The sequence below is a fragment of the Lethenteron reissneri genome, chromosome 61 (genome assembly GCF_015708825.2).
Source record: "Lethenteron reissneri isolate LAM-NWPU_2019-01 chromosome 61, ASM1570882v1, whole genome shotgun sequence".
In the NCBI taxonomy this organism is placed as follows: Eukaryota; Metazoa; Chordata; class Hyperoartia; order Petromyzontiformes; family Petromyzontidae; genus Lethenteron; species Lethenteron reissneri.
The window spans coordinates 6,210,769-6,231,666 of NC_083839.1; the positions used below are offsets into that span (position 1 = coordinate 6,210,769).

Sequence of the window (20,898 nt, forward strand, 5' to 3'; positions counted from 1 at the left end):
CTACGTGACTTTACCGAAAAAACTACGATTAGTCGTTCACAAATCCTGAACGCGCCAGTTTAACTTTCCTGGTGCGGCAACTACCGGGTCAGCTGCGGGCAAATCAGCTGCGGGCAATTTTAAGTTGCGCCATTTCTGGAAGCGACTTTTTCAGAGTATCCAAAAGCTCCGGGTGTGCACTCGGCTTAAAGCAACAATAATTGTCTTGGGCCACAGAGCCGCTACGGCAGGGGTCGGGAACCTTTTTGACTGGGAGAGCCATAAAAGCCAAATATTTCTAAATATATTTCATTGAGAGCCATATAGTATGTTTAACGTATAATAAATTAAATGTCTGACTTTTAATGCGACTTCTGGTCACGTGACCCGTGACCCGAGAAATTTTATCTTCAAAACTAATTTCTGTTTACTTTAAAATGACGCAGTATTATTAAGCGATATCACAAGTATTTTAAAATCAGTTCCAAACTGATTTTATTTTTTATTTTTTTATTATTTTTTTCAACTCAAAATTGTCTGGGAGCCATATGCCGTCACCGGAAGAGCCATATATGGCTCGCGAGCCATAGGTTCCCGACCGCTGCGCTACGGCGTACATACATATACCATCTTACCTATAAAATACCCTCCCACTACAAAACCGTCCACTGCATAGAATCTGCATCAGGCTTTTGAGTTTGCATCGTGGACGTGTCACCGCTGCGTGCTACGTCCGCTGGGCAAAGTGTTCGCTAAAAATATATGCGCAGGAAACTTGGCGTCTGTTTTATAGACAAATTGCTTTCGTCCGAGCAGTTATTACAAAAGTCATCGTTCAAATGATGAGGCGGCGATGATGATGCAGTTGAGTAGAATTACATCGCAGTGTGACGAGAGGCGGCGGTGGTGGCGAGTGCTGGCGGCTTGGGAAGGTCTTCATCCAGGACCCGATTGACCATGGCTCATGTTGACAGATGCGTTGAGTTGACCTTGTCGGGGAATTGAACCCATTCATTCACCAAGTGAGTCGTATCCACGGCCTTCCGTGTCATTTGGAAAGTTTTTTTCCTTCCGGTTAACAACAGTGATCATAATAATGGCCCAGTCGGTTGAGTCGGCCTCACTCGATGACCAAAGTGAATAATGTCTGATTGGTCTGTTGGCAGACCTCCTGGTTTGTTATCGAGTTCACAGGAGGGTTCAAGATTCACTCTGCTCTGAAGGCACAGCTGTGTGTTGTCGAGGTGGAGTGGTGGTGGATCAGCGGTGAGCGCGTCGCGCCAAGTTCCGATTTCCAACCGTGGCAAGCATCAGGAGTGAGCAGCAATTAATTTTAGCCAGAATAGCCCGGAATGTTTTATTTCTGGTAATTGATTTGGCACACCGGATGTATCTCGCCGTATTTTTTTCCTTCACGGTATTGCGGTGATGTGTCAAGATATAGTGCACAAAAATACATAATTTCTTGGACTCTAGTGGTAGTGCCTTACGCCGACTTTCACTACTCATAGCCAGCCGAGCAGTGTTCCTGAAAGATGTCGAGTGATAACTGGAAGCCCTGGGTTGTGAGTGATGTCACAACTGTTCCTACTGCCCTGTCGGCCTTCACCGACCCGTACTGACCAGCGTGGTGAAGTATGTCCAAAAAAAAACCCATGACTGACAAGCCGTGGGGAGGCCTTTGTCCATTGGTGGATTGAGAATGGTTGATTTTATTTAGAATTTTAATTCCAGCTCCTCGTGTGGATCAAACCATGAATGTCTACGACAGAAAGCGGCAGCTCGCTCTCTATAGCCCGCGACTGGATGGAGGCCGCCTTTTAGCCCGTCTCAGCCATGGGGTAGTTGTTTCACCATACTTGACCACGTTGGTCAATGTGCGTCAATGACGTTGGGGGTGGCAGGGGGTGGTAGGACCAGTCAAGGTATGCTAGCCATGGCCATGAATCTAAACTATATTTGTTTGACCACGTAAGGCCCACAGATCTATGTAGCTTTCTTTCAGAAGCGACCTAGCTAGAAATGATAGCCCAACGAAGTGGCTTATCATCACGTGGGCATTTATATCAGCCAAATAGAAATGTGGAGGGAAAGGCCGGAGGAACCGGAGACAAATCCACGTGACCACGGGTAGAGAGACATGCAGACTCCAAATATACAGACTTCGGGGTCGGAATCGAACCCACGACCTCCTGTAACCAGGCTAGACAGTTAACATGTCGCCACCGCGATTATTTGCTCCCAGAAGGCCGTGGGGCCATGGGCCATAAATATATGTATTTTTATGAACAGACGTGTAGGATAGACGTGTAGGATAGACATGTTGTATGCTTGTCGATGTTTGAAAGATCTGTTCGTGCGACTTCAAAAATGTTGGGCCCAACTCCACCATTTCTTCCACCACCATCTCCCCCATCACCTCCACCACCTCACTGTTACCCTTTGGCCCTCAACACTGAGGTTCACCATGGCTGACGAGCTCAGGAGCAGTGAGTTGAAACACGCCAGAGAGAGTCACTAAATACATCACGTTGACAGATAACAGTTTAACGGGCTTGGGCTGATGGAAAGATGATGGGCGATGATGGAGAATAATAATCGGGAGTGGCAGCCAGAGGAGGAGGGAAGCACGCAGCAGAGATGGAGTGATGAATGGGCTTGTGCGGAGGAGCAAGACGGATTGTTGCATCGACCGCGGGGTCATGAGTGATGGTGACAGATTGAGGAGGCCTCATCCAGCAGTGGATGGATCATGGCTGATGATGATTAATGACGACTCGAAGTCAATGTGCACGTGAACCACCAAACCAAATTCGGCATCACAGCTGCTGCCCGGCACTCAACACCCCACCTCCCCACGGGGCTGGAATCCACCTTGGCCGTCGTGGTTTTCCCAGGAACCCCCGCTTCCCGCCCGTTGCGCAACGACCAATCCAGCGCTCGACAAGACGCACTGACCTGGGCGGTGGTTCTCGGAACTCTTGAGGTATTCTTCCCATGTTCGCTAAAGGTCGCGAGGCACAAGGTGCAGCCCTGCAATTCCTTGCCGAGACCCCTGCTGGCAGCAGGGCCTCCACTACAAGGAGCTCGAGAGGCCCCTGCAGAGGATATTCGGTCGACCGTTCCACGTGAACCAGACGTCTTGAGAGAGGTGGGACGACGCACACTTTACCCCCAACAAGCGCGACCTGCCAATCGACTGCCTGTGGTGACCGCAGTGTCTACTGCAGGGTGGACAGAGGCCGGGGACTTCCAACGCTTGCCGCGTTGTTTCAACCGCCGCACCCGGAGGGACGGCGTCGACCCGGCGACCTCCGGACCGCCGGTCCGGTGGCGCGCCGCCGACCGTCACGGCCGCCGTGGCGGTATCCAGAGAACCCCTCGGACCCGCCGTGGCTCGGGAAGCCGGCCGTCGCCCGTCCCGTCGGACGGAGGCGACGACGCCGCCCGCGACCTCAGCGCCCGCTCGCTTGGCCGTCGCCGTCGCCGGCGCCGCCGCCCTCCCCGCCGGGCACGAGGCACACGGCGCCGTCGCTCGTGTGCCGCAGGCAGAACCGCCCGGGCGGGTAGGGCCTGCCGCTCTCGTCGCGCAGCGCCGCGAACACCCGCGCCCGGAGCGCCGCCAGCCGGCGCTCGGCCGCCGCCACCCCCTCCTCGATGTCCCTCCTCTCGGCGAGCAGCGCCTCCCGGCGACCCCGCAGGCGCGCCAACTCGCGCTCGAGGCCCGTGAGGCCGTCCAGCTTACGCTTGCGGCAGTTCTGCGCCGCCACCTTGTTCTTGCCACGCCGGCGGATGTCGCGCACGAGCGCCAGCTGCGGCTCGGTGAGGCGGTGGCGCGCCAGCAGCTCGTTGAAGTCGTCCACGGCCACGTTGACGATCTGTGACACGCCGATCGGGATGCGCATGGCGGCCGCGCGGCGCTCGTCGCGGCTCGGCCGGGCGTCCGCGCCCGACTGCGGCGGCGGGCGGAGGGACGCCGCCGCGCCGCCGCATCGCGCCGCCCCCGGCGGCGGTGACAGGGGGTCCGGGTGGAGGCAGTCGGGCCCGGTGGCGGCGGCGGCGCCCGGCGGCAACGGCCCTCCGACCCTCGTCATTCCCGCCGCTCCGCAAACTCCGCCGCCTTCGCTCGCCGCTACGCAGACCCCACCGGCGCTGCCGCCGAGGTCCACCAGGGCCGACGCGCCGAGGAAGGAGATGTAGTCCGGGGTGGTGCTGGGCTCGCCCCTGCGCACGTCGTGCTGCTGGTGCCGCTGGTGGCGATGGTCCAAGTACATCATCTCGCACGGCATCTGCTCCTCTCCGCCGTCAGCGCCCGCCTCGTAGCCCAGGGTCCCGAAGCTCTCGTACGTCTCTTTGCCGCCGTCGCCACCGCCGCCGCTGCTATCGCTGCTGCTGCCGCCGCCGCCGTAGCAGCCCAGTTGGTCTGCGTAGGGCAGCAGCACGGCCGCCGAGTCGGGGTACGGCCCCGCGCCTGGGCTGAGACAGCGGCGAGCGCACGGCTGCTCGCGCGACCCACCTCCACCACCTCCTCCGCCAGCGACACCAACGACACCGACGCCATCCGCGCCACCGCACACCCCGAAGCTCCCGAACGTCGCTCCCGGCGGCCCCACGGGCAGGGGCTGGTAGCCGCCGCCGCTGCCGGTGGCCGGGGAGGCGGCGGCGGAGGAGGAGGGCGGCGGCGGCGGATGCGGTGGCGGGGCGCCGGCGTGGCGCGGCACGCATCGTGCCGAGCCAAAGTAGCCGATCTCCTCGTAGCCGGCGCCGCCGGAGGTCGCCGCGTACTCCGGCTTGGCCCGGGCAAAGCCCCGGGGCTCGGGCCCGAGCGGCGGCGGCGGCGCGCAGCCTGCCGAGAAAGCGGCGCGGAAGCCGGTGGGGGCGCCCGTGCCGCCCGTGGCGGTGGCGCCAACTCCGCCTGGGTAGAAGCTCTGGCCGGGCAGCCGGGCGCGCCGCTGGCAGAAGCCATCGACGAGATCCGGCGACTCGCTGTACAAGGAGGCGTCGGCGGCTCCTGGCGGCGCCTGCTGCTGATGCTGGTGCTGATGATGGTGCTGCTGGTGCTGCTGGTGCTGATGATGGTGCTGTGCGGGTGCAGTCACGTCGAGCGCCTGAGACGAGGGTTACAGTGAAGTCACGACTTGAATTAGATGCAAAGGTGGAATGAGTGGTGCCTGCATGTGTGCCGAGTGTAAGCCGAAGACAATGTTGATGGGTAGCACGAAATGCTGATGATGACAATTCTAATTACATCAATTCTGATTATTGTGATGATGATAATGAAGATGATTGTAGTGATAGTGGTGGTGATGGTAGTGGTGAAGATTATCAGCAAAGATTCGTTCATGAAGCCATCCAGATATATAAACACAGACACAATTTCAACCGAGAAGATGGGTATAATCTGAGCAATCATTGGAAGGACGTTATTATAACTGGCTGTGATGTTTATTTCATACCTGCCGATGTTAGCAGTTATTTTAGACTCTTTGAGTTACATTACCAGGTTAAATGTCTTTACATTAACAGGCTAAATGTCTCACTAACACAGCCACCTTTGCTCATTGGCCTCGATGCGTTGTTGGTCTTCTGTTTTCCTACATTGACATGCTAATCTCTCACAATACAATGGCCACCTCCACAGCTTCGTAGTGGTGGAGTTAGCTCTCGGATCTTACATTTACACGCAAATTTCATCTCTAGCCCCAGCCACTTCGATTATTACCCTTGGGCTACACCCATCTCAAACCTTTATAAACATCCTGCCTCAGCAACTCTCCCGCTGTATTTTTTTCACCTGATGACGATTGCTTGTGTTGCGATCGAAACGTCATATTTGTATTATTTATAAAAAAAAATATTTTATTTACGTGGCTTTACCGAAAGACACCGAATTTTATTTTTATTTTACCAGGTAAATCTCACTAAGCTATGTAGCTACTTTTTCAGAAGCAAACTGGCCACAGATGATAGCTCAACGAAGTTACTTATCATGTGGACATGCATCAGCCAAATGCGCTAAACGCACGTTGGTTCTAAATGTGGAGGGAAAAACCGGAGGACCTGAACACAAATCCACGCGACCACGGGGAGAGAGAGAGACGTGCAAACTTCAAATATACAGCAGGTATCAGGGTCGGGATCGAGCCCACGACCTCGTGTATACCAGGAGAGTTAGTTAACATCTCCCAACAGTGGCACCCATCTGTATGTGTTCCATCAACCCCTTCACTGCTGTCTTCGCAGCGCTGGGTCACACACCATGTGCATATCCACCATCAGTAATGTTGATGACGAGGATAAGGATGACATGATCATAGTGATGATGATTCGATATTAACCTGCATCTCGGGCATTTCCAATATCTCTTGCCAGCCCTGCTCCAGATCTCTGGCCAGCATGTGTTCGGAGAGAGGACACGCCACTTGAAATGGAGTCACGCCTTGCTGATGCTGATGCTGCTGATGATGCTGCTGGTGATGCTGCTGCTGCTGTTGGTGGTGGTGATGCAGCTGGTGCTGATATCGGCTGGAGTCCCTCGTCGGTGCCATTGCGTTGGCGCCAGACATCTGCACAGCGAGCAGCACGCGTTAGTGGCCACGTTTGTACGTTGTGTTTAACCGAAGACCTTGCGCCATGGGCGGCGAATTACTTGGTGCACTCATTATTGGGAGGTGATATGTGTCAGCTTCGAGGTACTATCTCGAGTTCGCTCCATCGGCATGCTCTCTCATGAAGCCCTCCGTGTGCGACTGTGGTCATCCAGGACAGGCCGTACAACGTACCACGACGCAATGCCCGATCCACGAATACGAAGGGGACTATCCCGTTTGACCACCGCGACTATCCCGTTTGACCACCTGAATGTGACATTGAAGTCGTTGCTCTGCATCTACCGCCACTCTCCCTGTCGAATGAAATGACCGTACACACAGTACTGCATTGTACTGCATGGTGTTGTACTGCATGGTGGTACATTGTTGCATTCCATGCTATGGAATGGTACTACATTGCCCTGGGTGGTATTGCACTGCATCGCACTGTGTGACACTGCGTTGTATTCCATTGCGTGGCACAGCGTGTCACTGCGTGGCACAACGTGGTACAGAGTGGCACTGTATCAATGCGTGTCAGCGTGGCTCTGCGTGGTATTTCGTGTCACTGCGTGTCACTGTGTGGTATTTCGTGTCACTGCATGTCACAGCGTGCCACTGCGTGTCACTGCGTGGCACAACGTGGTATAGAGTGGCACTGTATCACTGCGTGTCAGCGTGGCTCTGCGTGGTATTTCGTGTCACAACGTGTCACTGTGTGGTATTTCGTGTCACTCCGTGTCACTGCATGGCACAACGTGGTACAGAGTGGCACTGTATCACTGCGTGTCAGCGTGGCTCTGCGTGGTATTTCGTGTCACAACGTGTCACTGTGTGGTATTTCGTGTCACTCCGTGTCACTGCGTGGCACAACGTGGTACAGAGTGGCACTGTATCACTGCGTGTCAGCGTGGCTCTGCGTGGTATTTCGTGTCACTGCGTGTCATAGTGTGGCACTGCGTGTCACTGCGTGTCACTGTGTGGTATTTCGTGTCACTGCGTGGCTCTGCGTGGTATTTCGTGTCACTGCGTGTCATAGTGTGGCACTGCGTGTCACTGCGTGTCACTGTGTGGTATTTCGTGTCACTGCGTGGCTCTGCGTAGTATTTCGTGTCACTGCGTGTCACAGCGTGGCACTGCGTGGTAACTGCGTGGTACTGCGTGGCTCTGCGTGTCACTTCGTGGTATTTCGTGTCACTGCGTGTCACTGTGTGGTATTTCATGTCACAGCGTGTCACTGCGTGTCACTGCGTGGCACAACGTGGTACAGAGTGGCACTGTATCACTGCGTGTCAGCGTGGCTCTGCGTGGTATTTCGTGTCACTGTGTGTCACTGTTCGGTATTTCGTGTCACTGCGTGTCACTTGGTGGTATTTCGTGTCACTGCGTGTCACTGCGTGTCACTTGGTGGTATTTCGTGTCACTGCGTCCCCTGTGGGGGCCCTCCCTCGCGCACCGGGCCCGCGTCTCCGACGCTCGTGTCCACGAATGGGAAGAGCTCCTCCAGCAGCTGCATGCAGTCCTCCAGGCACAGCGGCCGCGGGGTGGCGCTGCGTGGCCTCTGCGAGGGCGGGTGGGATGGGGGTGGGATGGGGTGGGGGACGTGAGGGTGCATCGGGACCTCCGGGTCGTCGTCGGCTGTGAGATCTGCGTGTGTGGAGGTGGCGCGGGTGGGTTTGCGGGGAACGGGTCAGCGCGCTGCGCTACGAACCCGCCGCCCGAGTTGGATTCCCGCTCACGGCCAACACCGTTGACGATTATCTCTCCCGGTCTTGGGCCTCCCCTAGGTCGACTCAGCCTCAAATGAGAGTCAAAGGCGGCCGGGCGTGGTGCTGGCCACCCACCCCCTCGTGTGCCCTTACTGACCTCCGTCGGTGCTACCCGCTAACAGCACTTGCCCCAACAGTGTGTTCAGGCTACACGGGGCGTGTGTATGATTGTGTGTTTGTGTGCGAACGGGAGATTGTGTCGATTCAATTTATCGTGGTAACAACAACGAGATCCGCTCTCGCCGATGCTGCCACGCGAGATGCACTGACACTGTTTTTGTGCGTTAATTATGGCGCTGTCAGATGGCTGTCACGAGTCCGCATGGAGGGCTCGTTAATTAAACGAGGGCTGACAGTGGGGGTTGTGACACGTGCGACACAGCCGGTATAGCGCGTTCCCCGCTTCTCATCGCTGCATTGGTTCACGGTTCTAACCCGGCGGCCCGCCCTGGATATTACCGCGGTATCAACCTTAAAGAACTACTCTGGTAAGTCCTCGCTTAACGCCTGGTGTTCACACTATAACGCGTTTTGGCTGGAACGCGGTTTTTCCGTTCGGGAACGCTTTTCGTACAACACGGAAGGCGCGGAGTGATGCAGCAACGTGGCCGCGTACCCTCAGTTATTGCTACACCGTATCTCGCCACACTTTATCACTATATTATGTATGGAGAAATAGTTTTTTCTGAACGCTTTTTTCGCGTTAAACGATGGACTTTAATGATTTCACTGCACTACTACGAGCCGTCTCCTTCAAGGTGGAAGTTAAAACGTGCCGTGATGCCATTTGCAAGAGTAATCCATCATGTGCCTGCGTCACTGGTCACACATTTGGAATAATGACACCGCAAATGCAGTGGCGGCTCCTGCAAAATCTCTCAGGGGGGGGGGGCAAATGTCTGGATGATTGATAAGGATAAGGTCCACCCATGCAATGGATAAATTAACAGCTTAAGCATGTAAAGGCAACTTCACTTCTTTAATATTAATGAAAAATAAAGTGACTCTTACAATACATCTTGTTTGTTTCTATACTCACTATTATTACAATCCACTCAGTATCTTTTATTAAAGATTCCACTTGGTAGCGACAAATAATATTGTTGACTGAAACGTGCTTACGTATGATGATATAAGCACGTTAGTGCGAGCCCTCCCGGAAGCCATAGAGAATGCATTGCAGCGCCCGCCGTTCGAAAAAAAACATCTTTGAATGTAAGTCTATGGGGCCACTCGGGGCGATTCTCAGCCAGAGTGAAATCGCCCAAAAAGAGGCGCCACTCCACAGAACGTGACATGACGCTGATTGGACTATATCCAGAGGCACAGTAACGGCTGAGATTGGTGGTGCGTCGCCCAATCGCCCTAAAGAAGAAACCGCCCCTGAGCAAATGACTCGACGTTGACTACACGTGGCAACTTCGCCTCCCGTGCGCCGTCCTTCACATGCGCTCGCTTACAGCACTTGCCCCAACAGTCTCTTGTTGAAGGCTACGCGGTGGATATTTGTGTCGTGACAGAATCGGTCACGTGGTAGCACAACGCTGGCTGCTGGCAGGGGATCTGCAGCTGAGAGCAGCCCTGACTGACAGCAGGCCACGTGACAGGGTCGTGCTGGACGATTAATTGATTTCAAATTGAAATCGCAATTTGAAACAATGCGATTACCAAATCGCAAAGCCTGTGATTTGAAAAGTCCTCTTACTTCTTGGAATTATTTCATTTTTATTATCATAACTTGTTTTATTTAACTTAACAAGTGTTCTATGTTTGATTGCTCTATTTCAATTAAATGTTTTAATAAATAGATGTTGTAAGCAATTCATATCTTTTAAGTTCTCATCCTTGCATTAGAATATATAGAGCAGTTCATATTTTGATGGTATCATGTGGTTCCATCAAAATATTGAACTGAAGCTTGACTTTAAAAAATGTGATCGCAAGTCAAATCAAATCGCAATATCTGTCAGAAGAATCGCAATTTGATATTTTCCCCAAATCGTTCATCCCGAATCTCGGGGCAAGGTCACGGAAGGGGCACATCCGGGAACCCGCTGGAAGGTTCCAGAAGGGGGCGTGACCAGGGCGGAGTCAGGCCACGCCCCCCAGTAGAAGAGGGGTCCCGGGAGGGGACCTCGGGGCTGTCGGCTGGAGTGGGATTCTCATCGTCGTTGCTGCTGAAGATCGTCACCGTCGTCATCGTCACCGTCGTCACCGTCATCATCGTCACCGTCGTCATCGTCATCATCGTCATCGTCATCATCGTCACGGTCGTCATCGTCGTCACCGTCATCATCGTCACCGTCATCGTCGTCACCGTCGTCATCGTCGTCACCGTCGTCATCATCGTCACCGTCGTCATCGTCACCGTCGTCGTCGTCATCGTCGTAATCGTCACCGTCGTCATCGTCGTAATCGTCACCGTCGTCATCGTCATTATTGTCATCGTCATCATCGTCACCGTCACCGTCGTCATCGTCATCATCGTCACCGTCGTCATCGTCACCGTCGTCATCGTCATCATCGTCACCGTCGTCATCGTCATCATCGTCACCGTCGTCATCGTCATCATCGTCACCGTCATCATCGTCACCGTCGTCATCGTCATCATCATCGTCACCGTCGTCATCGTAATCATCATCGTCACCGTCGTCATCGTCACCGTCGTCATCGTCGTCATCATCGTCACCGTCGTCATCGTCATCATCGTCATCATCGTCACCGTCGTCATCGTCATCATCGTCACCGTCGTCATCATCGTCACCGTCGTCACCGTCGTCGTCGTCACCGTCGTCATCGTCGTCATCATCGTCACCGTCGTCATCGTCATCATCGTCATCATCGTCACCGTCGTCACCGTCATCGTCGTCACCGTCGTCATCATCGTCACCATCGTCACCGTCGTCATCGTCATCATCGTCACCGTCGTCATCATCGTCACCGTCGTCACCATCGTCATCGTCACCGTCGTCATCGTCGTCATCATCGTCACCATCGTCACCGTCATCATCGTCGTCATCGTCACTGTCGTCATCGTCACCGTCGTCATCGTCATCATCGTCACCGTCGTCATCGTAATCATCGTCACCGTCGTCATCGTCACCGTCGTCATCGTCATCATCGTCACCGTCGTCATCGTCATCATCGTCACCGTCGTCACCGTCGTCACCGTCTTCATCGTCGTTATCGTCGTCATCGTCAACGTCGTCATCATCGTCACCGTCGTCATCATCGTCACCGTCGTCATCGTCGTCACCGTCGTCATCGTCGTCATCGTCGTCATCGTCAACGTCGTCATCATCGTCACCGTCGTCATCGTCACCGTCGTCATCGTAATCATCGTCACCGTCGTCATCGTAATCATCGTCACCGTCGTCATCGTCATCATCGTCACCATCGTCATCGTCATCATCGTCATCGTCGTCATCGTCAACGTCGTCATCACCGTCGTCATCGTCATCAACGTCACCATCGTCATCGTCATCATCGTCACCGTCGTCATCATCGTCACCGTCGTCGTCACCGTCGTCACCGTCGTCACCGTCGTCACCGTCACCGTCGTCATCGTCATCATCGTCACCGTCGTCATCGTCATCATCGTCACCGTCGTCGTCATCATCGTCACCGTCGTCATCGTCATCATCGTCACCGTCGTCATCATCGTCACTATCGTCATCATCGTCACCGTCGTCACCGTCGTCATCGTCATCATCGTCACCGTCGTCATCGTCACCGTCGTCATCATTGTCACCGTCGTCATCGTCATCATCGTCACCGTCGTCATCGTCATCATCGTCACCGTCGTCGTCATCATCGTCACCGTCGTCATCGTCATCATCGTCACCGTCATCATCGTCATCATCGTCACCGTCATCATCGTCATCGTCGTCATCGTCATCATCGTCACCGTCGTCATCGTCATCATCGTCACCGTCGTCATCGTCACCGTCGTCATCGTCGTCATCGTCACCATCGTCACCGTCGTCACCGTCGTCATCGTCACCATCGTCACCGTCGTCATCGTCATCATCGTCACCGTCGTCACCGTCATCATCGTCAACATCGTCACCGTCGTCACCGTCGTCATCGTCATCATCGTCACCGTCGTCACCGTCGTCATCGTCATCATCGTCACCGTCGTCACCGTCACCGTCGTCATCGTCATCATCGTCACCGTCGTCATCGTCACCATCGTCACCGTCGTCATCGTCATCATCGTCACCGTCGTCATCATCGTCATCGTCACCGTCGTCATCGTCACCATCGTCACCGTCGTCATCGTCGTCATCGTCACCGTCGTCATCATCGTCACCGTCGTCATCGTCATCGTCGTCACCGTCGTCATCGTCATCATCGTCACCGTCGTCATCGTCATCATCGTCACCGTCGTCATCGTCATCATCGTCACCGTCGTCATTGTCATGATCGTCACCGTCGTCATCATCGTCACCGTTGTCATCGTCATCATCGTCACCGTCGTCATCGTCATCATCGTCACCGTCGTCATCGTCACCGTCGTCATCGTCATCATCGTCACCGTCGTCGTCATCATCGTCACCGTCGTCATCGTCATCATCGTCACCATCGTCATCGTCACCGTCATCATCGTCACCGTCGTCATTGTCATCATCGTCACCGTCGTCACCTTCGTCACCGTCATCATCGTCACCGTCGTCATCGTCACCGTCGTCACCGTCGTCATCGTCACCGTCGTCATCGTCATCGTCGTCACCGTCGTCATCGTCACCGTCGTCATCGTCATCATCGTCACCGTCGTCACCGTCATCATCGTCACCGTCGTCATCGTCACCGTCGTCGTCATCGTCACCATCGTCACCATCGTCATCGTCATCATCGTCACCGTCGTCATCGTCATCATCGTCACCGTCGTCATTGTCATGATCGTCACCGTCGTCATCATCGTCACCGTCGTCATCGTCATCATCGTCACCGTCGTCGTCATCATCGTCACCGTCGTCATCGTCATCATCGTCACCGTCGTCATCGTCACCGTCGTCATCGTCACCATCGTCACCGTCGTCACCGTCATCATCGTCACCGTCATCATCGTCACCGTCGTCATCGTCACCGTCGTCACCGTCGTCATCGTCACCGTCGTCATCGTCATCATCGTCACCGTCGTCATCGTCACCGTCGTCATCGTCATCATCGTCACCGTCGTCACCGTCATCATCGTCACCGTCGTCGTCATCTTCACCGTCGTCGTCATCGTCACCGTCGTCACCGTCGTCATCGTCACCGTCGTCATCGTCACCGTCGTCACCGTCGTCATCGTCACCATCGTCACCGTCGTCACCGTCGTCATCGTCACCGTCGTCATCGTCACCATCGTCACCGTCGTCATCGTCATCATCGTCACCGTCGTCATCGTCACCATCGTCACCGTCGTCATCGTCACCATCGTCACCGTCGTCACCGTCGTCATCGTCACCGTCGTCATCGTCACCGTCGTCACCGTCGTCATCGTCACCATCGTCACCGTCGTCACCGTCGTCATCGTCACCGTCGTCATCGTCACCATCGTCACCGTCGTCATCGTCATCATCGTCACCGTCGTCATCGTCACCATCGTCACCGTCGTCATCGTCATCATCGTCACCGTCGTCACCGTCGTCATCGTCACCGTCGTCATCGTCACCATCGTCACCGTCGTCACCGTCGTCATCGTCACCGTCGTCATCGTCACCATCGTCACCGTCGTCATCGTCATCATCGTCACCGTCGTCATCGTCGTCGCTGTCGTCTCGCCGCCTTCGTCGCTGTCGCCGTCACTTGAGACATTGCGCTGTTGGACGGGAGTTGGCTGTCTTCGTTCAGCGCCGTCAGTGTCAGACGGCGAGCGTTGCGTGCAGGCTGGCGACCTCAGCAGAGTGGCGTATAAGCGAGAGACGGAGGAGTGTGTAAGCGTGTAGGATGTGTTTTGTACAAAGTGTGCTCGGTGTTGATTAAAGAACTGCCTCCAAGGACTTAGTCACGACATTTGTGTGATCAGCGCGCTGCGCTACGAACCCGGCGACTCGGGTTAGATTCCCGCTCATGGTCACCACCAGTGACGATTATGTGAACCTCGTCCTGGGTCTCCCCTAGGTCGACTCAGCCTCAAATCAGTACCTGGTGGGGTGTATAACACATCAGCATTGGGGAGACAAAGGCGGCCAAAAGTGGATCTGCGCCGTACACCCCTCCGAGGCGGGTTCTCGCGAACGGCAAAGTCCGTTTAACATCCTTACGGGGATCTTTGTTTTGTGCCTCGCATAATGATTTGGTCATTTGAATATGTTCATTAATGTAACGATCACTCCGCCACTACGTCTCCTCCCCCACTCCTCTCCCCTTCACCACTCAACCATCCACCCACCCCTCAACTGGCCAGCGCTCCGCTAGATAATTAATGATCGGCAATGCAATACCTCTTCTCAGAGCCACGGAGAAGAGAAATCCGTGGAAGCCGAATTATCCCCGTGAATTAAAATGTTATTTATTTATACACTCAAATATAATACAGGCTACGACAAATTGTCATCATCCTTCGGCCCCGGTCAATCCACTGCTGGATGAGCGTCATCCAAACCGTTGCCACCGCATGTATGTTGAACTTCTGTCGCACCGTACGTAGCCAAACCGTGCTCATCGCGATGAACATTCACTTCATCGCCTGCACTCGAACTGCTTTCCGTGATTCGTCTCGACCACCACGCCATCGGTCCATTTTGCCCAAGGCCTCGCTCGCTCCTCTCAAAGCCTCATCACAGCGGAGGGTGGGTGGGTGGTGGTGGTGATGGTGGCCCCCGCCCCCACCCTGTGTTGAACCCCCACCTCCGAGCCCAGGTAGAGAAACATTTCTCCCTCGTGCCAAGCGAGCATGAGTCAGCGAAACCCCGGGGAGAATGTGGACACCAATAAAAGTGCCAATCAAGTGGTGGCGAGTGGAGGGGGAGGGTGGGGGCAGAGGGGGGGGCGGGGGTTGTGTGGTCGAAAGTGAAAGTTTTGTATTTAAAGACTCCATAGACACTTGAGCATAGATAAAAGTCCTCCGTATAACCTTTTAAAGACTGCCAGGGGCAAGTGCTGTTCACGAGTAGCGCATATGAAGGCCGGTACGGCGCATGTGGAGGTGCGTGAGTAGCCAGAACTACGCCCGATGGACAGGCGTGGTGAAGTATGGTCACGAACCTCCTCTCATAACCGCTAACCACTGCACCACCGCTCCCCACACAGGGTAACAATATCCCCCATATAGCCTGGACGGACTGTAAGGGGCTAGTGCTGTGAGCGAGCATCTATGAAGGCCATCACGGCACACGATGGGGGGGGGGGGTTGTCTAGGAACTGATGTAAGGTTGAGTCGACGTACGGGGGAGGCTCCATGACTGGATAAGATATTTGCTTTCACTGTTATTGGTCGTGAACACGTCTGGAACGCGGGTGGCCAGGTTCGTAGAGCGCAGTGCGCTAACAACTACACTACCACTCCCCACCATCAAGACACACCAATACCAATATCCGCCATTCACCACTAAGTGATGGTGGCATCGCTACGGCGCCTGTGCAAGGCCAGATGCACTTTGAAACCACGTGAAGTGTCGAAGGCTCGCTGACAGGTATCGGGACAGACCCTGGTACCATGGGTTGGCTGACTGAGATGACTGGTAGATGCACCAGCTGTACCCTCTACTGTGCTAACTTGCTGGATTTTAGCCACCCGCCACCTCCGCTCATTGTTGTGAGCGTCGCTCCTCCGCCCTCCGTTGTTGCTGGAGGGCGACTGCCTCCAACTGCCCAGTAGCGTCCTTCACGAGGCTCCTCCATAGAGGCCGATCTTGACAACGCTGGTACCAGTCGTTGGCAAGAACCACTCAGCTCCACATCCTCCCGTACCGCATCAGTCCATCTCTTTTCCAGCCCATGTCGTGCCCGTTTAGCCCCCTCTATGCGGCCAAACAGAAGCTCCTTGGGCAGGCAGTGGCTGGAAATGCAGGCTACATGACCCAGCCAACGCAGCCTTGCCTGCCAGAGGAGGTCACTGATGGGAATGTGTCTAGATCTTTCAAGGATTTGTGAGCTCCTCACACAATCCAGCCTGATTAAACCCAGGGTGGATCGTAGGCATGCCAACCTGAATGTTTCTAACTGGCACCGATGTCCCATTAGAGGGGTCACGTTTCGCAAGCGTAGAGAAGGGAGGGCATGGCTGTGGCTGAGAAGACCCGAAGCTTCGTGCGGAGCGACAGACCAGGTAGCTTCCACACACCATTGTACAGCCGATGAAAAGAAAATGCCGCCCGACTGATTCGGAGTGAGACCTCTAATGTCAAACCAGAGCTGGTCATAAGCACACTGCCCAGGTATGAAAAACTCTAAATTCTCTCCACAACTGCTCCATCACTAATGGGGAGCTGAGAGGGTGGAGTGTTTGGTGGCACAAAATATCGTAATTACAAGCCCATGGGCTGCACGAAGTCTAGCAACCTCCTTCCGTTATTATTGAGCTGATCTGGCCCATGCCTTCCAATCACTCCAACCCAGGTGTCAGCGTCATGACCCACTCGGGCATTAAAGTCACCTAACAGGATGACTATCCCGAGGGGCCACTTTAGCTTGCACCTGGGAGAGGAGGTTATAGAAGGCATCTGACTCATCGACCTTGTCAGCATCCCTCCATCGATTGGGCCGGAGGATGACATCATGGCCAAAAGGGACGATATTCCGATTCACGAAACCAGTGATGGGAATGCCAGTTGGAGTAGAAAGAAGAGTTTTCGGGAAGGACACCTGCCGTGGAGACAGAGCGAGGAATTTGAACTCTGGTCAAACTCGATGACTAGCGGCTTTTGGCTGCTAGTCATCAAGACTGTCAAGACTGTCATCGCGTCGCGCACTTTTGAATGTGCTTCTGCGGCCATCTGGAACACTCTTCTTTCCGATATTAGGGAGGCACTGGAGCTATGCACGTTTTAAACTAGACTGAAAGCCCTTTTCTTTAGAAACTATTTTTTGCGTTTAGTTTATTGTCCTTTCCCCACACGTCCGATTAGCACAGTTGGTTAAGTACTGTGCGGAAGAAGTTCAACATATGTACATGGTTATGTTTAGATCTATTTCCCAACAATTATTTTCATGTGTTCAGCGAAACTTTTTGTACAATATTTTATGTTGTGTTAATGTTCTCAAATTCATCCTGAGCCCCGCGTTGCAGCCTTCTCTGTGATGTTCTGTAATCGTTGCCTGCAGTTCATTACCAATTGTCATCACAATCACTGTGGACGCCAGCAAACTGAGATGCTTAAACCTCTATTCATACGTGTTAAATTAAAGCGAAAACATTTTTAATCCTTTATATTAAGTTCGCTTGCTTGCTTGCGTGCTTGCGTGCTTGCTTACGACCGTGCAAATCTTTCGGTCGTTTTTTAACCCACTTCCCGTGATCCAATCGAGCTGACATTTTGCACACAGACTCGTTGTGCGAGACAATTAATGTTCGTGAAAATTTTTTTCCAAAATTTTACACTGTTTAGGGAAAACAAATTAAATATTTAATTACCAATTGCTTAATACTGGCAGACAATCATCTGACCCATAGGTGGCAGCCATCTCAAGCCAGAGGACGAGAGGACTCTAGCCGCCACGCATATACAGGATTTATAGTGAAAAACTTTGTTTTTACGGGTTATACTTGCTATTTTACCATGTAAGGCCCACTGAGTGAAATATCTCTTTATCAGAAGTGACTTAGCCACAAATGATAGCTCAATGAAGTGGCTTGTCACATGGAAATGTATAGCAGCCAAAAACTCGTTGATTTTAAATGTGGAGGGAAAAACCAGAGGACCTAGAGAAATGTCCACGCGACCACGGCCTTGATTATTGTAATCTTAATGATAATAATGACGATTCTACTACTGATGCTGTTGTTGCTGCTGATGTGACAATGATGTTGCTCATATTGATGATGATGCTGCTTTTGCTGATAACGATTGTCTCAACTCTGAGCATTGCGTGCGCGTGCAGACACTCCTACTTCAAGCTGCTGCTGTTGCTGATGCTGATGATGATGTTGCTGCTGCTGCTGATGATGTTGTTAATGACGATGCCCTCTCACCTTGGGGGGCAGGCTGCCCGTGCCCACGCTCAGCTCGTCTGGGGGCAGCGCCTCCCCCGTCTCCCCGTCCACGGCTCCCTGCTCCCCTCCCTCTTCCCCCTCCTCCCCCTCTCTCTTCTCACTGCGGGGCCCAGGGCAGTGGCAGGCGCAGGGGCACGGCCCGAGGCAGTCGAAGGGGCAGGGCCCACCGGGGCACGGACCGCCGGTGACAGCCCGCAGCGCTGCGGCCCCCCCCACGATGGGAGGAGGGCGCTTGCGAAGCGGAAGGGTGGCGCGGGGTTTGGGGCCCCCGTGAAACAGGTCTCGGTTCGCGCCCAAGTCCTCGTCTTGCCTCCACAGCACATCCGTCAGCAGCTCCATCGCCTGCGAGGCACACCCCCCCCCCCCACACACACCATCATCGCCAACAGCAGCAGTGGTAGTATCATCAGCAGGAGGAGCAGCAGCAGTAGGAGCAGCAGTAGCAGCAGCAGTAATAGCATCATCATCATCATAAGGTTACACACAAAGTGCTTGCCATACAAGAACCACAATACCTTGCCGATCTCGTCAAGGAGCGTAACCATCATGCAAGCTCCGGTCACACTCGCAGCAGCGGATTTTGGCTAACCATCAAACGAAGACGTTTACCACATGATGCGCTCTGCGGCCGTCTGGAACGCTCTGCTGACACGAGGAAGCCACTGGAGCTATGCACTTTTAAATCGTCGAGATTGAAACTGCTTTTTGTGCTTCGTCTGTTGTCCTTCCCCGCACCTCCGATGACCACGGTTGGCTATGTACGCTACGAAAGAAGTTCAACATATGATAATTGGTTCTTTACCCTTCTATCTGGCAACAAAACTGACACCTTTTTACAAGGAGTCATGTTTGCATAGACCGCAATACCTGCAGTCATAAATACAAACAAAAGACATAACTCTGATAATGTGCACTGTCAGAGTTATGTCTTTTGTTTGTATTTATGACTGCAGGTATTGCGGTCTATGCAAACATGACTCCTTGTAAAAAGGTGTCAGTTTTGTTGCCAGATAGAAGGGTAAAGAACCAATTATCATATTTTTACTGGCAAATGAGGTCCCCATAGTGTAGAAGTTCAACATAGAGCAGCAGTCAGAGTAGCATCAGCCGCAGCAGTAGTAGTAGTAGCATCAGCGGCAGTACCATCATCAGCAGTTGTAGTAGCATCATCAACAACAGCAGCACCATCTGCTTCATCGTCATCATCATCCTGAGCATCAGCATTGTCAGTATTGGCTGAATCTCCGTCCTCATCAATAACAGCACCCGTGTTATTATACACCCGCCCCATAGCAATGACACACCACCATCAGCATAAGAAGTGGCAGTGACAGCAGCAGCGGCAACATCATCATCCATCATCAAGAGCAGATGACATCACGGCCGTCGTCATCCATGTTCGATCCACTGCTGGATGAATGTTTCTGTCTCATCTTCACGGATCTCACCTTAGCATTGGCCAACCCATGACATCATCATAAACGCGAGCCCGTGTCCTCTGCGTCTGCCGCTCCATGCAGAAATCTGTGAGACACCAGATTAGATATTTATTTTTAAACTTCATTTTACCTTTTTTTTTTACCTTCCCATTATTTTATTCCAACCTCGCCCTTCGACCTTCGTGTCACGAGACGAAGAATCCATCCGGAACTCTCGCGGACCAGTGTATTATTGCCACGTCACAGAAATGGCCCGTGGAAGTGGATAACGCAGAAGCACTTCTGAGGTCCCTTACCAAAGTGTCCCTGTTTATTCCACACGCTAGGAGGCGCGGCGCTTTCCCCGCTAGCGCTGCTTCAGAGAGAAATGCTCGTGGCACTGAGCCAGTGATATATATTCCACATTCCTATGGCGGGGGTGGGGAGGGTGGGTATATTTATATCGGTCAACAACAGCGTACACAACGCGTAAACATTTCACGAGGATCGAACGAGCAACCGGCCTGTCGCGGATGAATGCTTTTAAGCAGCAAATCCCTCGACCGGTCTCGTCAGCAGGGTTGTAACCCGTTGTGCAAACTCTGCTGGGTTTATAAGGTTACACTCGTTACACACAACGTGCTTGCCACAAATGAACCCCAATACCTTTGCTGACCTCGTCCAGGAGCTGAAACTATCACCACGCGAACTCCGGGCATCCTCCCAGCGGATTGTGGCAAGTCTTCTTGGTTCTTTCGGTAAAGTCACATAGAAGGGAAGTAATAAAATAATAAAAATAAAACATAATAAAATAAAATAATTCTCACGACGTTTCGGCCACAACGCAAGCAGCCGTCCTCAGGTGAAGGACGGCTGCCTTCACCTGAGGACGGCTGCTTGCGTTGTGGCCGAAACGTCGTGAGAATTATTTTATTTTATTATGTTTTATTTTTATTATTTTATTACTTCCCTTCTACGTGACTTTACCGAAAGAACCAAGA

General features: G+C 53.4%; 1 protein-coding gene across 1 annotated transcript in view; it reads right to left on the reverse strand.

Moving 5' to 3' along the window:
- The window catches only part of LOC133358267 (homeotic protein female sterile-like), a 48,283-nt gene continuing 27,385 nt past the window's right edge, over positions 1–20,898 (reverse strand). Inside the window, exons 2-6 of the mRNA XM_061576505.1 lie at positions 19,928–20,003; positions 18,459–18,821; positions 8,026–8,130; positions 6,318–6,545; positions 1–5,087 (exon numbers count right to left, since the gene is read on the reverse strand). Of these exons, the coding sequence (XP_061432489.1) occupies positions 3,435–5,087; positions 6,318–6,545; positions 8,026–8,130; positions 18,459–18,818 (2,346 nt within the window). The 5' untranslated portion in view covers positions 18,819–18,821; positions 19,928–20,003 and the 3' untranslated portion in view covers positions 1–3,434. The remainder of the gene's footprint in view (positions 5,088–6,317; positions 6,546–8,025; positions 8,131–18,458; positions 18,822–19,927; positions 20,004–20,898) is intronic.